The 20,108-nt window shown below is 45.3% G+C and overlaps 1 protein-coding gene across 1 annotated transcript in view; it reads right to left on the reverse strand.

The window, feature by feature from the left end:
* The window catches only part of slc15a2 (solute carrier family 15 member 2), a 107,028-nt gene that overhangs the window by 26,648 nt on the left and 60,272 nt on the right, over positions 1-20,108 (reverse strand). Inside the window, exons 12-17 of the mRNA XM_041201225.1 lie at positions 19,232-19,276; positions 19,083-19,115; positions 17,179-17,267; positions 12,764-12,845; positions 10,495-10,620; positions 3,428-3,592 (exon numbers count right to left, since the gene is read on the reverse strand). Of these exons, the coding sequence (XP_041057159.1) occupies positions 3,428-3,592; positions 10,495-10,620; positions 12,764-12,845; positions 17,179-17,267; positions 19,083-19,115; positions 19,232-19,276 (540 nt within the window). The remainder of the gene's footprint in view (positions 1-3,427; positions 3,593-10,494; positions 10,621-12,763; positions 12,846-17,178; positions 17,268-19,082; positions 19,116-19,231; positions 19,277-20,108) is intronic.

Consider the following 20,108-nt stretch of genomic DNA (forward strand, 5'->3'; position numbering starts at 1 on the left):
CTACGCCATTGCCTCCCTCAAAATAGTGCCGGGGGATGGTTTACAGCCACCTGAGAGGGCATATTCTGAGGTTTGATGTTCCCCTTTCGAAAGACGGCACCTCTGACTCCCTCAGCACTGCACTGGAGTGTCAGCCTGGAGCGGGACTTGAACCTGCGAGCTGCTGACACAGAAATGCTGTGACATTATTGATTCGTAACACTATTTGCCCTTCTTGGGGGGGGGTCTGTAGATTCTTTTGGGGTGAGTTGTGCTGTGTGACATTATCATCCAAAATTCCTGTATTCCCTCCAGCCACTATTTCAGTGCAGTGGGGAGTAGTGCACAACACAATTCAGGAAAAACATCAAGGCCTTAGAGACGGTGAAGAGATTTACTGGATTAGTGCCAGAGATAAGGGGTTAATTATGTGGAGAGGTTGGGGTTTTTCTCCTTAGAGCACAGGGGAGATTTCATGGAGGTGTTCAAAACCACGATAGAACAAGTAAGGGGAAGCGAGGGGTACAGGGCATGGATGAGACCACACCTAATGTACTGGGTACAGTTTTGGTCTCCTTACTTAAGGATGGATATAAGAGCGTTAGCAGCAGTTCAGAGAAGGTTCACTCAGCTGATTCCTGGAAGGAAGGGCTTGCCTTACGACGAAAGGTTGTGCAGGTTGGGCCTATATTCATCAGAGTTTAGAAGAATGAGAGGCCTTATGGAAACATATAAGGTCATGAGGGGACTTGAAGGATAGAAGCTAACAGGGTGTGGAGGAACCTAGAACTAAGGGGCACAGTTTAAAATTAAGGGGGCTCCCATTTAAGAACAAGATGAAGAGGAATTTCTTCTCTCAGAGGGTCACTAGTCTTTGGAATTCTCTCCCCCAGACAGCATTGGAGGCTGGGTCATTGAACATGTTCAAGGTTTGAGTTAGACAAGGGAGTCAAGGGTTATGGGGGTGGGACCAGGCAGGAAAGTGGAGTTGAGGCCGCAATTAGAGCAGGCGCGATCTTGTTGAATGACAGAACAAGCTTGAGGGGCCTAGTCCTGCTCCTAATTCTTATGATCTAATGAAACAGGTTTCATTGGCAGGGAGATCAATAATGGGAGGGCACAGATTTAAGCCAAAAAACCAGGAAGCAGATGAAGAGAATTTTTTTTTTGCGCAATGAATTATTGTGATCTGGAATGCACGGCCTGAGAGGGCGGTGGAGCAGTAACTTTCAAACGTGGATTGAAGGGTTAAGAACTTTCCGGGCTAAAGGGGAGTAGGACTATTTGAATAGCTCCCCCAGTGGTGGGGCGGGTAATTGCCTTATTCCCAGTGTGACCCTCAGTCACAGAGACCAGAGGCCAGGCTTACATTGCCAGGATTGGTTCAGAATGGGGGCGGGTGACAAAGAACATGGCACCGATGTCAGGTGTAACAATCTCTGTTCCCAACCCTGCCTGTATACGGGTGCAGAGCAGGAGAAAGGCAGGAAGGTGAAGTCGCCTGCATCGTTAATTGGGCGCATTTAGGCAGTTCACTAAGAGCCCGCCTTCTAAGGTTTGGGAATTTTTGTGGGGACAGCGAGCTGTGTAAAGCTAACCATCTCCAGCCTGTTGGGAGCAGATTGGCAGCGCGAGAAACATTTTATTTGATTGACAGAAAATCTACTACCCCGCGGTGAAATTTTAATTACATACGAACATACAAGTTCGGGGCAGGGGTAGGCCACTCGGCCCCTCGAGCCTGCTCCGCCATTCAATAAGATCTGATCTGATGCTAATCTCGACCCCACACTCCTGCCCACCCACAATAACCTTTCACCCCTTGCTTGTCAAGAATCTATTTACCTCTGCCTTATAAATATCCAAAGACTCTGCTTCCACTGCCTTTTGAGGAAGAGAGTTCCAAAGACTCATGACCCTCTGAGAGTAATAAGTTTTGCAAATCTCTGTCTTAAATGGACAACGCCTTATTTTTAAACAGTGATTCCTAGTTCTAGATTCTCCCGCAAGGGGAAACATCCTCTCTACATTCGTCTTGTCAAGACCCCTCACGATCTTATCTGTTTCAAATAACATTAACATTTCTCTACCCTGCCCCACGTTCCAGCTCTCCACCGTTCTACCTGGCCAATTTAAAAATGCAGAGGCTTGCATTTATTAAATAATGTACAAGCGGCAACCACAGCAACGGCTGCCAAATTGGGCCCACTCCCCTGGTGCCCCGCTTCCATTCTCCTCACCCTCCCTCACCCCAGCCACATCTGGTGGTCAAAGACATAGACTTATTGAATGTCTTAAAGGAGGTAGAGAGGCAGAGATGTTTAGCGACAGGATTCCTGAGCTCAGAGCCCAGTCAGCTGAAGGCACGGCCTCCAATGGGTGGAGTGATGGAAATCAGAGGTGGGGGGGGGTGGTGGCTGTGTAAGGAAGCTGAATTGGAGCAGCACGGTGATCTCGGTGGGCTGCAGGGCTGGGGGAGGTCACAGAGATGGGGAGAGGGTGAGGCCGGGGTGGATTTTGTTAGCAAGGATGTGAATGTTAACATCGTTGCATAGCTGGACGGGGTGCTAATGTATGTCGGGGAGCAAAGGGGTTGATGAGCGAATGGGATTTGATACAAGTTAGGATATGGGCAGCAGAGATTGGATGAGCTGAAGGTTATGGGGGGTGGAAGGTGGACATCCGATCTTCTTAATAAACAGAAGAGTGACGACAAAATAAGTCGTCAACAACAAGGGAAACTTGTTCCGTTAAATACAAATAATACAGTAAACCAAGGTGTCCGAGATCAGATATCGTCCAATATAGGTGCATAAGGAAATACAGAGGGGAGATGAAGCAGGGGTTGTGAGGTGGGTTGCCTCACATCCTTTAAAAAGTACCTGGATGAGCACTCGGCACGTCATAACGTTCAAGGCTATGGACCAAGTGCTGGTAAATGGGATTAGGTAGGTAGCTCAGGTGTTTCTCACGTGTCGGTGCAGACTTGATGGGCCGAAGGGCCTCTTCTGCACTGTGTGATTCTGTGCAAGTTTACTTTGAGTCTATCTATCCTCAACAGATGTGCAATTTGCTGCATCATTAAATCATGCTTCAGACAATTTCATCATTATTCATTAACACCATGCCTCAACCAAAATTGGAAGCTTCCTCTGCTTTTTGTCGGGGGCGAGTTTGCGAACTGGAATCAAACCTGCCCCCGAATCCCGCCTCCTGAACCCCACCCCCACCCGAATCTCACTTCCAGGGTCCTGCCTCCAGGAACCTGCCTGCTCTGGCAAAAGCCAGACCCCAGAAAATGGTCATTGAGGTTGGAAAAGAGAGAAAGTGTGAAATCAGACAGCCAATAATTGAGGTGGTACGGTGCAGTTTCTACAGCATTCACCCTAGAGTTAATCTAACTCACTTATCTAAGTGTTAGAAGGCCTTGGTAATGATTTTTACTGACCAGCTTGCAATGCAGTGTTTTGCCCTCTTTGTACAGCAAAATGCTATACGCTTGCCTCTCACTGATGTTTAGCAGGCACGACGTGTTCACATTTTCATACTTAAGATCAAAACTGAATATTTGACTTGGAGAATTGAGCTGTAACTTGCTGTAATTGTCTGGATCCTATGAAAGGAAAGAGAAAATTTGGTTTACTTTTCCTTTGAAGTGCCATGTTATAACAACAACCTGTACTCATATAGTGCCCCTAACATCGTAAAGCATCCCAAAGTAATTCACAGGGGCGTAATCAAACAAGAATTTGACACCGAGGTAAAGAAAGAGACATTCGGTGGTCAGAGGTGTAGACTTATTGAATGCCTTAAAGGAGGTAGAGATGTGGAGAGGTTTAGTGAGGGGATTCCAGAGAAGGCATGGCCACCAATGGTAGAGTGATGGAATTTGGGGGGGGGTGGGGAGGAGGAGGGAGGGGCTGCGTAAGGAAGCTGAATTGGAACAGCACAGAGATCTCAGAGGACTGCAGGGCTGGGGGAGGTCACAGAGATGGGGAGATGGTGAGGCCGGGGTGGATTTTGTAAACAAGGATGTGAATATTAAAATCGTGGCATAGCTGGACGGGGTGCTAATGTATGTCGGGGAGCAGAGGGGTTGATGAGCGAATGGGATTTGATATGGATATGGGCAGCAGAGATTAGATGCACTGAAGGTGGAAGGTGGATGTCTGGTCATCTTAATAAACAGAAGAGTGATGCCAAAATAAGTCGTCAACAACAAGGGAAACATGTTCCATTAGATACGATAAGACTGTAAACCAAGATGTCCGAGGCTAGATACAGTCCAAGATAAGAACATAAGGAAATACAGAGGGGAGACAAAGCAGCCCTCTGTAAATGTACAATTTGCTTCATCATTAAATCGTGCTTCACCCAATTGATCAATCAACCCTAGGTAGTCCCTTCAAGGTAAATCCTTGAAGATTTTATCCACAGTTTAACAATCTAGGATGTATAGGATCAAAGTCCTTCCAGCTCCCAAGTAGCTCTTAAACCTCCAATGGGGAACTGGTCCCTTATTACAAAGCTTCAAAATTTGGTGCTGCCCAGTTTGATCCTTTGTGGAGGTAGTTGATGGTGGCCAGTAAAGATGTTATGATTAACCTTAGCATCTGTGGGTTATGGAGGTGAGAATTGTTTAAGGAACTTGTTTCCAATTTCTATCAAGTGGCTACTGTTGGAAAGTGTTTGTGTCTACCTGCCATTGTCTATGATGCTCTCGATGTGTTGAATAGCATTGCAGCGACTCACTGTCATCTTAATAAACTGAACAACAATGAAACATGTTCCGTTAGATACGATAAAACAGTAAACCAAGATGTCCGAGACTAGATACACTCCAAGGTAAGAACATAAGAAAATACAGAGGGAAAATAAAGCAATCCTCAATAAACATGCAATTTATTAACATGGATTAGGCATTGAAGAGTTCCTGGCATTCAGGATCGACCTGGATGTAGGACAGGCTCAATTGACTGGATGGCCTACTCATGTTCCTACCTTCCTATGAAACTGTATCTGAAAATATATCGCATTACACAACCTTTGACCATCCCAAAGAACTCTACAGCCAATAAAATACTTTTGAAGTATAGTCACTGCTGTAATATAGGAAACTTGGCAACCAATCTGTGCACAGCAAGCTCCCACAAGCAGCAATGTGATAATGACCAGATTTTTAAAAAAACTATGCTGGTTGTGGGGTAAATATTGGCCGGGATACCAGGGAAAACCCCTCTGCTTTTCTTCAAAATAGTATCATGGCGTCTTATATGTCCATCTGAGGGGGCAGACAGGGCATTATGGTTTGAGATCTAGTTTGAGATCTTATCTGAAAGACAACAGTGCAGCACTCACACAGTGTTGCACCGGGCATGTCAGCCTGGATTTTGTGCTCCATTCTCTGGATTGACCATGAGACCATAAGACATAGGAGCAGAAATTAGGCCATTCAGCCCATCGAGTCTGCTCCGCCATTCAATCATGGCTGGTAAGTTTCTCAACCCCATTCTCCACCTTCTCCCCGTAACCTTCGATCCCCTTACCAATCAAGAACCTATCTATCTCGGTCTTAAATACACTCAATGACCTGGCCTCCACAGCCTTCTGTGGCAATGAATTCTATAGATTCACCACTCTCTGGCTAAAGAAGTTTCTCTTCATCTCTGTTCTAAAAGGTCTTCCTTTACTCTGAGGCTGTGCCCTCGGGTCCTAGTCTCTCCTACTAATGGAAACACCTTCCCCATGTCCACTCTATCCAGGCCTTTCAGTATTCTGTAAGTTTCAATCAGATCACCCCTCATCCTTCTAAACTCCATCAAGTATAGACACAGAGTCCTCAAACGTTCCTCATATGTTAAGCATTTCATTCCTGGGATCATTCTCGTGAACCTCCTCTGGACCGTCTCCAGGGCCAGCACATCCTTCCTGAGATACGGGGCTCAAAATTGCTCACAATATTCTAAATGTGGTCTGACCGGAGCCTTATAAAGCTTCAGCAGCACATCTCTGTTTTTATAATCTAATCCTCTCGAAATAAATGCCAACATTGCATTTGCCTTCCTAACTACTGACTCAACCTGCAAGTTAACCTTAAGAGAATCTTGAACTAGGACTCCCAAGTCCCTTTGACTCCAGATTTCTGAATTCTCTCCCCATTTACAAAATAGTCGATGCCTCTATTCTTCCTACCAAAGTGCATGACCTCACACTTCCCCACGTTGTATTCCATCTGCCACTTCTTTGCCCATTCTCCTAACCTGTCCAAATCCTTCTGCAGCCGCCCCGCCTCCTCAATACTACCTGTCCCTCCACCTATCTTTGTATCATCTGCAAACTTAGCCAGGATGCCCTCAGTTCCTTCATCTAGATCATTAATGTATAAAGTGAAAAGTTGTGGTCCCAACACCCACCCCTGCGAAACTCCACCAGTCACCGGCCGCCATCCTGAGAAGGACCCCCTTACCCCCATTCTCTGCCTCCTTCCAGACAGCCAATCTTCTATCCATGCTAGCACCTTGCCTCTAACACCATGGCCTCTTATCTTACTGAGCAGCCTCCTGTGCGGCATCTTGTCAAAGGCCTTCTGGAAGTCCAAGTAGATAACATCCATTGGTTCTCCTTTACCTAACCTACTCATTACCTCCTCAAAGAATTCTAACAGAATTGTCAGGCATGACCTCCCCTTGATGAAACCATGCTGACTTTGCCCGATTTTACCATGCACTTCCAAGTATTCTGAAATCTCATCCTTAATGATGGACTCTAAAATCTTACCAACGACTGAGGTCAGGCTAATCGGCCTGTAATTTCCAGTCTTTTGCCTCACACCCTTCTTAAACAGGGGGGTTACATTAGCGATTTTCCAGTCCTCTGGGACCCTCCCTGACTCCAGTGATTCCTAAAAGATCACCACTAACGCCTCCACTATCTCTTCAGCTATCTCCTTCAGAACTCTGGGGTGTAATCCATCCGGTCCAGGTGATTTATCCACCTTCAGACCTTTCAGTTTTCCTAGCACCTTCTCCTTGGTAATGGCCACCATACTCACCTCTGCTCCCCGACTCTCTTGAACTTTGGGGATGTTACTCGTGAATTCCACTGTGAAGACTGATGCAAAGTACCTATTCAGTTCCTCCGCCATTTCTTTGTTCCCCACTACTACTTCTCCGGCGTCATTTTCCAGCATCCCAATGTCCACTTTTGCCTCTCTTTTATCCTTTATATATCTAAAAAAACTCTTGCAATCTTCTTTTATATTACTTGCTAGTTTAGCCTCATATTTAATCTTCTCCCTCATTTCTTTTTTAGTTGTCCTCTGTTGGTCTTTGTAGGCTTCCCAATACCCTGGCTTCCCACTGTTCTTTGCCGCATTGTATGCTTTCTCTTTAGCTTTTATGCTGTCCCTGACTTTCCTTGTTAGCCATGGTTGCCTCGTCCTCCCTTTAGTATGCTTCTTCTTCCTAGGGATGAATTTTTGCTGGGTCTCCCAAATTACTCCCAGAAACTCCTGCCATTGCTGTTCCACTGTCTTTCCTGCTAGGCTCATCTCCCAGTCAATTCCGGCCAGCTTCTCCCTCATGCCTCTGTAGTTACCTTTATTCAACTGTAATACCATTACATATGATTCCAGCTTTTTCCTCTCAAATTGCAGGGTAAATTCTATCATATTATGGTCACTTCCTCCTAAGGGTTCCTTCACCTTAAGCTCCCTTATCAAACCTGCCTCATTACACATCACTAAATCTAGAATTGCCTGTTCCCTAGTGGGCTCCACCACAAGCTGCACCAAAAAGCCATCTCGTAGACATTCCACAAATTCCTTTTCTTGGGATCTCCTACCAACCTGATTTTCCCAGTCTACCTGCATATTGAAATCCCCCATGATCACTGTAACCTTGCCTTTCTTACACACCTTTTCTATCTCCTTGTGTATCTTGTGCCCCACATCCTGACTACTGTTCGGAGGCCTGTACATAACTCCCATTATGGTTTTTTTTTACCTTTGTAGTTCCTCAACTCTACCCACACAGATTCTACATCATCTGACCCTACGTCATTTCTTGCTATCAATTTAATTTCATTTCTAACTAACCAACCTGCCTATCTTTTCAATAGGATGTATATCCTTGGATATTTAGTTCCCATTTCTGATCCCCTTGCAGCCATGTCTCCGTGATTCCCACCACATCATACCTGCCAATTTCAATCTGCACCACAAGCTCATTTACCTTATTTCGTATACTGCGTGCATTCAGATACAACACCTTCAGTCCTGTATTTCCCGTCCCCTTTCTCATTGTCGTCCCTTTATCTGATGTGCTTGAAGTTAGATTCCTAGCCCTTTCCAAACACTCTGTCCTATTACCCTTCCCTCCCCCCCCACTTTGTAGTTTAAAGTTCTGTTGACCACCCTATTTACCCTTTTCGCTAGAACATTGGACCCAGATCGGTTCAGGTGGAGACCGTCCCAACGGTACAGATCCCTCCTGTTCCAATACTGATGCCAGTGCCCCACTAAATGGAACCCCTCTTTCCCGCACCACTCCTTTAGCCACGTGTTTACTTCCCTTATTCTCATGTCCCTATGCCAATTTGCACGTGGCTCGGGTAGTAATCCGGAGATTATAATCCTTGAGGACCTGTTCTTTAATTTAGTTCCTAGTTCCTGATAATTCCCAAACAGGTCCTCTTTCCTAGTCTTACCTATGTTATTTGTCCTGACGTGGACTACAACAACTGGATCCTCCCCCTCCTTCTCCAATATCCTTTCAAGCCGGTCAGAGATGTCCCTCACCCTGGCACCGGGCAGGCAACATACCATGTGGGACTCTCGATCCTGCTTACAAAGGAAGCTATCAATTCCCCTAATTATAGATTGACACTCAAATACACGATGTTCTGTCTCAAGAAGTGAAAGCTGAGCCATGGCTAACCCTTGTTATGATCCCAGTTGAGGTTACCCCTGGACAAGCCTGACCCCAGGATGGAACCCAGCTTGATAGATCCTAACTTTTATTTGTTTGTTTAGATACATGGAGACTGGCTACTGAACAGAGTCACTGGAGTCAGCTAATGAGCTTTTAACAAAAGCATAAAACATTTATTAAACAAGAAAAGATGAATTATATTACAATGCTCCTTCACCCAAAACAATATCTTTACAGGTAAATACAGATTTGTAAGGATAACACAAGTTACAAAAGCTATCTTACTCTAATGTTCACAGTAAGGACACAGTCCATGTAAACCAATTGGCAACCTGTGGTCAGACACACCACACTCTGAAACCAAGTGCTATGGATCTCTCCTCAACTCCCTCCCCAGACGCTTGTCACACCGTGAACCAACTGGTCTTACTGAATTCTGTCTTTCATATGAGGATTTCCAATCTCCACTCTCCAAGGACTTGCTTTGGAATCTTCTCCCAAATTGACACTTTCTCTCAGATGCCTTCTGCAAGGGTTCACCTCCAGGGTTTCGAGTTCTCCTTCCGATGTTTCTCTTCCCTGCATCACATGCATTCAAGCTGTCTTCCACGCACTGACTCAGCCACCAACAGTATACCACTGATCCACATGCCCATAGCAACGAGTTACAAACTGTCAGCCATCTCTTTGGACCTTTTTGCCTCTTGCAAGCTGTTCTTGCTTTAAATCTGCTTTCTGCAACTTTTGTGTCTTTAAATCTGAAGCCTGGAGCCATTCTCTCTGCCCCTCACTCTTAACTTCACTTAACAGGACCTTTTCCAGGTTCCTGTCCTTCCTTTGACTAGACGGTCTGCTTGGGATTTTCTCCTGTTCCACTCCACTGGGTTTCTTTAGCCTGGGACTTGCTATCTGTCTTTTTTACTCCAGTCTCTCTCTGGCAGCTCCTTTCAACCAATTGTAGCTTGGGATTAGCTATCTGTCCTTTCGAGGTGCCTTATGTTTGGCACCTGTCTTCAAACTGAACTCAAAACTGCTGTTTCTTTAGTTTTTCTGCATGTAACTGTGGGAGGGACCTGCCTCTCTGGGCCCCTGTTGCTAAGCAACAGCCCAGTTTCTTTACTCTTGTTTGTTTAACTTAGCTGCCACAATCGTAAAACTCTCAATAGAAATGCAGATACCTTTTAAAGCGAAACTAAAACTCAATTTAACCTCTCTTAACACACAGATACAGAAATATAAATCAAATATAAACATTAAAGCTAAAACCCATTCCTAACACCCACAAATACAAATATAACATCCTGAAACTGTCTCTATCTCCTAACACCCTCCCAGCATTAGCCAGGTCTTGGAGGCAGGAAGGTGCAAGCTTTTTAGAAACAGGGCTGTTTCTAACACCCCCCACCGGTGGGATTTTCCAGTCCCGCCAAAGCGATTGGGAGTTTGAATGACCTGCCTCATTCCCTGTGGAGGGACCTGTCGCGCCGGGGGCAGAAAATCCCGGCCTGGATATCGGTTTCCTCTTTTCATCAGGGTTTTGCAGGAAGCTGGGAGAGTGTGAGTGTATGGTAGTGTCAACATTTACCTGAAAGGGGGCCATGGTGATTGGAAAGCCATCTTGTCCTTGGAGAGTAACGTTTATGTTTTTATCTGCTAGGTTCAGGAACTGAATGTAACTTTCATTAGTTACAGGCTCAGGCATCACTGTTCTCTGAAGAGTAAAAGGATGTCAACATGGTGTAAAACATTCAACACGGCAAAATATATCCAGTTCCTCTGGCCTGATGGACTTGCAAATCTGACTGGTTTAATTTTAATCTAAAATATGGGTACAGTGGTGTGACATAGTGAAGCTTGGACCTGTGTTCAACTCCCACCATGGCGCTTAGGAATTTGAACTCAATTACAAAATCTAGATTCTCGGACTATCATTAATAATCCAGCTGGTTCTTTTTTTTAATATTTGTTCAACAGATGCAGACATCGCTGGCTAGGCCAGCATTTATTGCCCATCCCTCTGGAATCACATAGAGGCCAGACCAGATGAGGATGGCACATTTCCTTTCCTAAAGGGAATGAAGTGAACCAGATAGGTTTTTACGACGATCGTTTTGTGTCTTTATCAGACTTTCAATGCCAGATTTTTATTGAATTCAAATTTCACCATCTGCCACAGTGGGATTCGACCCTGGGTCTACTGGAATACTAGCCCAGTGACATTACCACTATGCCACCCCCTCCCCATATTCACTCATCACCTTCAGGGAAGGGTACCCGGTCTGGCCTAAATATGTGACTCATGTCCCATCCAATGTGGTTGACCTGGTAAGTCTTATTAAAGCATTACTCAGAGGATCTATGGACGGCCACCTGCTGGCTTTGCCAGTGAGGTCCGCTTCCCAAGAATTAATGACAATTAAAAGAAAAACCTTAATGTTTGTTTTGTGCCATGTACTGCTCGGGGTTGTCACCTGAGGCCAGAGTAATGCTTGGCTGAAAACAAAATTACGATTGCATGTCCACCGCTACATCCCTCTCTCCTCATAACACATCTTGCCAATTGGGAAAGCTTTGAGAATTTAGGACCGGGCGTCATAGTCTCAGGATAAGGGGTTGGCCATTCAGCATTGAGATGAGGAGAAATTTCTTCACTCAAAGGGTTGTGAGTCTTTGGAATTCTCTACTTCAGTCATCGGGTATATTCACGACTGATTTCAATAGATTTTTTTGGGCATTAATGGAATCTAGGAAGAGGGTAAAAGGCCGAGAGAATGGCAGAGGAAGCAATGACCAAAGGGCTTGGTCAAAGGGATAGGTTTTAAGGAGCATCTCAAAAGGAGGAGAGCAAGGTAGAGAGCAGAGAAATTTAGGGAGGAAATTCTAGAGCTTCAGGCCCAGGCAACTGAAAGCATGGCTACCAATGGTGGAGCAATTAAAATCGGGGACGTACAGGCGGCCAGTATTAGACGGGCGCAGATATCTTGAAGGTTTGTGGGGTTGGAGGAAATTATGGGGATAGGAAGAAGCGAGGCCATGGAGGGAGTTGAAAACAAGGATGAGAATCTTAAAATCAAGATGTGGCTTGACCAGGAGCCATTGTGGAACAGAGAGCGGAGAGAGTGACAGGAGAATGGGAATGGTGCAGCAGAGTTTTGGATGACCTCAAGTTTACTGAAGGTGGACCAGCCAGAAGCACAATGTAATAGTCAAGCCTGGAAGGAACAGGGGTACGAATGAGGGTTTCAGCAGCAGATGAGCTGATACAGTGGTGAAGCTGGGCAATGCTACAGGGGTAAAAAAAAAGGCAGTATCAATCATTGCTGTAAGCTCATAGTGGGGTCAAATATAACACCATGGTTACAAACAGACTGCTTTAGTCCCAGTCTGTTGCCAGGTAATGAAGGCCAATTAGTTCGAGAAATTAGATTCAGACTTTAGAATCACACAGCCCAGAAGAAGGGAATTCAGCCCATCATGCCTGAATGAGGTATCCAATCAGTCCCTGTTCCCTGGCTCTTTCTCCATAGCCCTGTAGAGCTTTTCTTTTCAAGTATTCATCCAGTTCTCTTGGGACAGTTACTATTGAATCTGCTTCTACTGTCTTCCCTGGCAGCGCATTGCAGATTATAACGACTCGCTGCATAACTAAAGAGCCTCATCTCCCTGTCAATTCTCTTCAATTTGTGTTCTCTGGCTCGCGGCCCTCCTGCCTCCCTCTGCTGCTACTCTTCCTCCCCTGCCCAGTTTTACCAGCTCGAGGTGCGGCTTACAAAACGAGCCCCTAGTCGCACGTTTCCTCTAAGGTTCTCTGATCACCCGCACAGAGTGGGCACCACTCTATCCGCCGCTTGTACCTGGACTTCGACCTCCACAATGGCCGCTGCTACAAACGCCATTGACGCAAGGACCATTCCGACTGTCATCCGTCTGAGGGGCCTAGGGAGCAGTGAGGAAGCAAAAGAGGGTTTGCGGCTCAAAGGGGCTTAACATAAGAAATAGGAACAGGGGTAGACTACATGGGTCACTGAGCCTACCCCGCCATTCAATATGATCACAGCCGACGTTCTACCTTATCTCCACTTTCCCACCCGCTCCCTTTGATTCCTTGAGAGACCAAAGAATCTGCTTACCGTGGCTGAAAAAATATATTCAATGGTGGAGCATCCACAACCCTCTAGGGCAGAGAATTCCAAAGCTTCATACCCCACTTTGAGTCAAGAAATTTCTCCTCATCCCGGTCCTAAACGGTCAGTCCCTTATCCTGAGACTGTGTGCCCCCGTGTTTAGAATTCCCAGCCTCTTGTGGGGGGGTGAGCTCAACAGTCGGCTGTGGAATCAGTCATACCTCTGCATCGCCTCTTTTCAAGGAGGCTTGCTTGCATTAGGCACTTAACAGGCCAGCAGCGGGCCTTTCCCCGCGATCAAGGACCCCGGAGGGGCAGAAATCCTGCCTGCCAAGGGCTGCCAGCCAATCAAAGACCGGCAGCTCATCTGTACTGAGCAATGCCACTGGGGGGGGTGGGAGGGGGGGCACAATTGGCAATGGGGCCATCCACAGGCCTTTCCACCATGGACGTAACCGGGGTGAAGGTGCGTAAGTGTCTGGGTCCCTACCCACCACCCTCCTACCTGATTAATGCCCCCCTGCCATTGAACTTGCCAAGGGGAGTGCAGAAGATTCTGCCCTCGGTGTCTACCCTGTTAAGCTCCTTCCGAATCTTGCATAACTTAACGGCGTCGTAAAGCCCAGCAGTTTCTTTCGATGTAGGAGTGAGAAAATTCTCATGGACTGGTTGGAGCAAGGTGATGGGGGGGAGTCCTGTGGCATCTTGGGTCTCAGGCAGTAACCAGTCACACTTTGAACGGCTAAGCATGGAAAATTGAGAAAGAAATATGGATCTTGCATTTATTTTGCTCCTTTCACCACCTCAGGTTCTCCCCAGATCCCTTGACAGCCAATGGAGTTGAAGGTTGAGAGTTACAAATTTGAGGTGCTGGTGAACTGGGAGCGAGTGTAGTTCGACAAGCACGAGGGTCAGAGATGAAGGAGACTTGGTGTGGGTTAGGAGATCGGCAGCAGAGCGTTGAATAAGTTCAAGTTTACAGAATATGGAAGATCCACCAAGAACAGAAGATAGATTGCATGATTGGAAAAAAGTAATCTAATTGAGGAATTCAGATGGTTCACATATAGAATAATAGATACTTGGGAGTGAGTTACAGGCTGGAATCTAATTGAAGAATTCAGATGGTTCACACCTAGAGTAATGGATACTCGGGAGTAAGTTACAGGCTGGAATCTAATTGAAGAATTCAGATGGTTCACATACAGAGTAATGGATACTCGGGAGTGAGTTACAGGCTGGAATCTAATTGAAGAATTCAGATGGTTCACATATAGAATATGGATACTCGGGAGTGAGTTACAGGCTGGAATCTAATTGAGGAATTCAGATCGTTTATACATAGAATAATAAGTACCCGGGAGTGAGTTACAGGCTGCATTGTAGCTGAGGGATTTATGACCAACCCCTGAACGCATGAATTATATATTGCAGCGTTGAAGTTACTCTGCTGCCTATTACTTACTATATATAACAGCACACTTTTTACACAAGGTTTTCACTGGGATGCTTTTCAGCTTTGGTATTGTTTGTTCACATTCTTGCAGTGTGACACAATTTACTGGAAAAGCTTACAGTTGGGACTTCCAAACTACAGGTCTATGGGGAAGCAATATACAGTCTGCAAGCAGGAAACCTACTATCCCATCCAATTTCAAGTGGGCCCGTTGATTAACTGCGTTTCGTCAGAACATACAAAACAAAAGCAGGAGCAGGCTACATGGCCCTTTGAGCCTTTACTTGACCTTTGAGTATCCTCTCAATGTTCAATAGAAAATAAATAAATCACCAACATTTCTTGTTAAAAAGACTTACAGGTTTGGTGCCTGTTCCTAGTACAGGGAGTAACTGAGAATAATAAAATGTTCCTTTAATATAGCCATAGAGTTTCTGTGGAATTTATTTTTTGAACTCACTAATGTAAGGTGACCATGCAACACGTTAGTGTCAGGTAGCCATTTGAGTGTTTGGCGAGAGACGTGTATTGCAACCCAAATTCAATCAGTTGTCCCAAGATGGAAGGAAGAGGCCATATGGCCCACCTCCTAGTATGCTCCTTATTTATCCCCTTACATGGCTCAGTGTCAAATTTTGCTCGATAATGATCCCATGAGGTGCCTCGAGATGTTTCACTACATTAATGACACTATATTGACGCAAGTTGTTGTTGAAGCATGATGTTGATTACGCTTCAAAAGTACTCCATTGACAATGAGGTAAAGCACTCTGGGATGTCCAGAGGTTGAGAAAGGCGCTATATAAATACACATCTTTATCTTGAATATTGCTGAAAAGAGAGACATGTTGCCAAAGCTTTTTAATCTTGTACTCATCAGGACAAATGCAAGAATACCAAATTTCAAATGCTCATAACAATTTATACTACAGGAGAAAAGGGTGCTGATTGGATGGCAAGTTGACTTTGATTGACCGAGGTGTTGCCATGGAGAAAGCAATGGGGAACTATAGGCTCCCCAAGTTCCCGGATGTTTCAAAAAAGATGCAATGCTTGAACCTATTCCTTTTGTTTGCAGAGAACTGGTCCCTGTGTATGAATGCATGTTACTTTTAGCAAGCCTAAATGAGCCAAGCTACAAGCTCAACTGATTATCTTAAATTGGTTGTGAGTGTCACTATTAGCACACTCAATATTGTTCAGTAAGTGCTGCCCAATCGCGGAATCACATCTAACAGTAGATGTTTTGTTTTGGGTTTTGCAAGCTTGGGCTCACTGAGTCATTATCAAAATTCATCACTTTCTGGCAAAATCATCACACTGCAACGAGGAATGAGAACCTAGAGCCAGGGATGCTCAAGGCCAATTGTAATTCCTGCAGCAGCTGCCCAGGTGAGATCAGCTAACTCGACAGTGACAATGGATGGAAACTGGATCTTCTTCACCAGCGCTATGCAGTTTAAAGAAAACATTCTTAGGAATGTAGGAACAGGAGTATTCCATTCAGAACCCATGAACTTGTTCTGCCATTCAATTAGATCATGGTTGATTTAAAGTTCAATTCTATCTACCCACCTCAGTTCCATAACCCTTGATACCCTGACCAAAATCCATCAATCTCAGTTTTGAAATTTTCAATTGACTCCCAGCATCCAGGGCTTTTTGGGGTAGCGAGTTCCAGGATATTTTGGATGTGGGCACCGCTGGCAGGGCCAGCATTTGCTGTCCATCCCAAATTGTCCTTCTGAAGGTGGTGCTGAGCCACTTTCTTGAACTGCTGCAGTCCAGGTAGCGTTGGTACACCCACAGTGCTGTTAGGGTGCCAGCTCTAGGTTTTTGACCTGGCGACGATGAAGGAAAGTTGATATAGTTCCAAGTCAGGACGGTGTGTGGTTTCAAGGGAAGTTGGAGCTGGTTGTGCTCCCACGCACCTGCTGCCCTTGTTCACCCAGGTGGTGGGTTTAGGCAGTGGCAGCTTTGTGGGCTGTTCTGCTTAATTCAGTCTCAGAGTTACATGGCTTACTCCAGCAATTTACAGATGCATGCTAACACAATGTTATGCCACAGCTAGAGTACTGCGTCCAGTTCTGGGCACTGCATTACAGGAAGGGTATGGTTGCACTGGAGAGGGTACAGATTGAGGTTCACAAAGCTGATGACAGGCATGTGAAATTTTAACTACGAGGAAAGCTTGGGCTCTCTGGGGCTATTTGCTTTGGAACAGAGGAGGCTGATGGGAGATTTAATTGTGGGTTATAAAGTTATGAGGGGTGCATATAGAGTGGATAGCAAGGACCAATTTCCCTTTGCAGAGAAGTCAATAACCAGGGGCCTAGATTTAAAGTAACTGGCAGGAGGATTGGATGGAGCTGAGGAGAAAATCTTTCCCCAGAGGGTGGTGGGGGTCTGGAACTCGCAGACTGAAAATCTGGCAGAGGCAGAAACCCCCACGACGCTTAAAGTACACTTGGATATATACTTGAGGTGCTGTAACACACAGGGCTAGGGGCCAAGAAATGGAAAGTGGGATTAGACTGAATAGCTCTTTTTCAGCCAGCATGGACATGATGGGTAAATAGTTTCCTTCTGTGCTGTAAGTTCTCTATGTTCCCTCCTTCACCTTTTCCTCATTTAGTAACAGCAATTTATCGAGAAATGCAAGAGCAATTAAAAGCTTATTAACACTTACGTCAAGTTGATTTTACACTTCCCAATCAGAGGATAGATGCCCATATCAAACAGTGGAATAAAAGTAACAATCAAAAAGGCATTAAGAGTCTGTGGAAGAAAACAAAAGCCACAAGTAAAAGCGATTAGTAGGATTGATTAGTATAGAGACCAGTATTTATAGAGTCTCACCAAGCTCTCAGAAACCCTTCATGATAACATCGAGTTCAGTGGCTAAGACAAATGCCAATCACCATTTATCCAATACTTGAAGGAGAACAAACTGCAGGGCTAAGGGAAATGGTAGGGGGGGAGTGGGGCTCTCTGGATAGCTCTTTCAAAGAACCATCGAAGGGACAATGGGCCAAATGGCCTTCTTCTGTGCTGGCGCCCATACCTTTGACTGTCAGCAATTGGTCAAGGTAGATGCTATGATGTAGACAGTAAGTTAAGCAGTGATCTGATTGAAATTTTCAAGATAATAAGGGGAGCAGATATGGCAGGTAGAGAACAACTATCACTGCTGGTTGGGTGGTCTAGAGTAAGGAATGTAGCCTAAAAATTAGAGCTAAACCTCTCAAAAGGGAAATTAGGAAACACTTCTACCTAAACAGTATGGTAGAAGTTTGGAACTCTTTTCCATCGCAGTTGACGCTGGATCAATTGTTCATTTTAAATCTGAGATTGATAGATTTTTGTTATTAGGGACTATGGGGGCAAAGCTGGGTACATGGAGTCTAACCTGGCAGCCAAATGTGTGCACAGCAAGATTCCACAAACAGCAATGAAGTAAATGACTAGCTCACCTGTTTTGACGTGCTGGATGAAGGGTAAACACTGACCAGGATTGCAAGTGAGCTCACTTGTAACAGTGCCATGATAGTCACTGGTTTAATGCAAGAAATGCAGCAGCCAATTTGCACACAGCAAGCTACCATGAATAGCAATGTGATAATGACGAGATAATTGGTTTCAATGATGTTGATTGAGGGGTAAGTATTGGCCTGGGCACCAGGGATAACTCCCTTGCTCTCCTACAAAACAGTGCTCTGGGGGCCTTTTTCATCCACCTGAGAGAGTGGATAGTAGCCTCTGTTTAACTTCTCATTTGAAAGACGCAACCTCTGACAGTGCAGCACTCTATCAGTACTGCGTTCGGCTTATTAGCTTAATGTGCTCTTAAGTCTCTGAGTGGCTCTTGAACTCACAAGCTTCTGATTTGGAGGCACGAGTGCTGCCCACTCAATACCTATTGACAGGGGGGAGATGGTGGCATAGTGGTAATGTCACTCGACTAGTAATCCAGAGGCCCAGGCTAATGGGTTCAAATCCCACCGTGGCAGCTGGTGGAATTTAAATCACTTAATAAAATCTGGAATTGAAAGCTAGTCTCAGTAATGGTGACCATGAAGCTATCATCAATTGCTATAAAAACCCATCTGGTTCACTAATGCCCTTTAGGGAAGGAAATCTGCTATCCTTAACCTGGTCTGGCCTAAATGTGACTCCAAACCCACAGCAATGTGGTTGACTCTTAACTGGCCTCTGATATTAGCCACTCACTCCAAGGGCAATTAGGAATGGGCAACAAATGCTGGCCTTGCCAGTGATGCCCACATCCCAAAATAGAATAAATAAAAACACTCACTGCCTGGGTTTCACACATGGCAAGCAGCCTATAACAAGGTGAGCTATGGAAAGCAGCAAGGACCTTGAGGTCATGCTCCATTTTAAGTTAAAGACTTAGGCTGGGAGAAATTTGGAGAGAGGAAAACCAGCATAATTTTCAAAAAAAAATTACTTATTTAATATTTGTTTCATTGATATCCCTAGTCACTCCACCAAGCATCAGCAACGGAAACATTTCACTTTGCTTTCCACAAACAAACTTTAATTGTCAAGAGGTGAGAACATATTCCACTGTACCTGCATCTGGTCGGGTTGTATGATAAAACCGCCCTGAAACATGAGCATTGAAAAAGTGTTAATGACAGTGTCTAATGAGGAAGTTTTCATAAAGTCTATTCTAATTAGAATACTAGTGCCGGAAGAGACACAAGCTTGCATTTACTTACAAAGTTGGAATTCATCCTGGTCGCCTGCAGAGTCCATCGAGATCCCTGGGTACAAATTAAGATAACGTTATTGGTTGGCTCTGTAGGTTAAACTTTCATTCATGTAGTGGTTTTCATAAGCTCGGGGGCACCCGCACAGCCCTTTACCGCCAACGGAAATCAGAAAATGATCAATCGGTGATTGACGCAATGTGTTGGCAACATGGCGGGTTGCGCACATCAATCAGTAACCAGCTAAATGGTTTAAGAATATGCCTTTTTAGTTATGTTGGTTGAGGGATAAATATTGCCTGGGACACCAGGGAGAAATCCCCTGCCTTTTTCCACACAGCACCATGAGATCTTTTATGATCCCCTTGGAGGGCTGACAGCGGCTCACTTTAGCACTGCATCTGAAAAACAGCACCTCTGACAATGCAGCACTCCCTCAGTACAGCACTGGGAGCATCAGGCCAGAACTTGCATTCAAGTTACTGGAATGATGGACACAATCCGGAACAGAGCAGTTCACTTGGTCGGCACTCCACCTGCCATCATAAGCATTCACTCCCTCCCCCACTGCCGCACAGCAGCAGCAGTGTGTACGATCTGCACTGTGTGCACTGTAACGACTCATCGAGGCTCCTTCGATAGCAATCGCCAAACCTGCGACCTCTAACACTTAGAAGAACAAAGTCAGGAGATACATGACAGGAGAACATCACTACCTGCAAGTTCTTCTCCAAGCCACACACCGTCCTGACTTGCAACCGTATTGGCATTGCTTCAATCCTGGAACTCCCTTCCTAACAGCACTGTGGATCTACCTCCACCACATGGACTGCAGCCATTTGAGGAGCTGGCTCACCACCACTTTCTCAAGGGTAGTTAGGGGTGG

Source organism: Carcharodon carcharias, chromosome 12, assembly GCF_017639515.1.
Source record: "Carcharodon carcharias isolate sCarCar2 chromosome 12, sCarCar2.pri, whole genome shotgun sequence".
In the NCBI taxonomy this organism is placed as follows: domain Eukaryota; kingdom Metazoa; phylum Chordata; class Chondrichthyes; order Lamniformes; family Lamnidae; genus Carcharodon; species Carcharodon carcharias.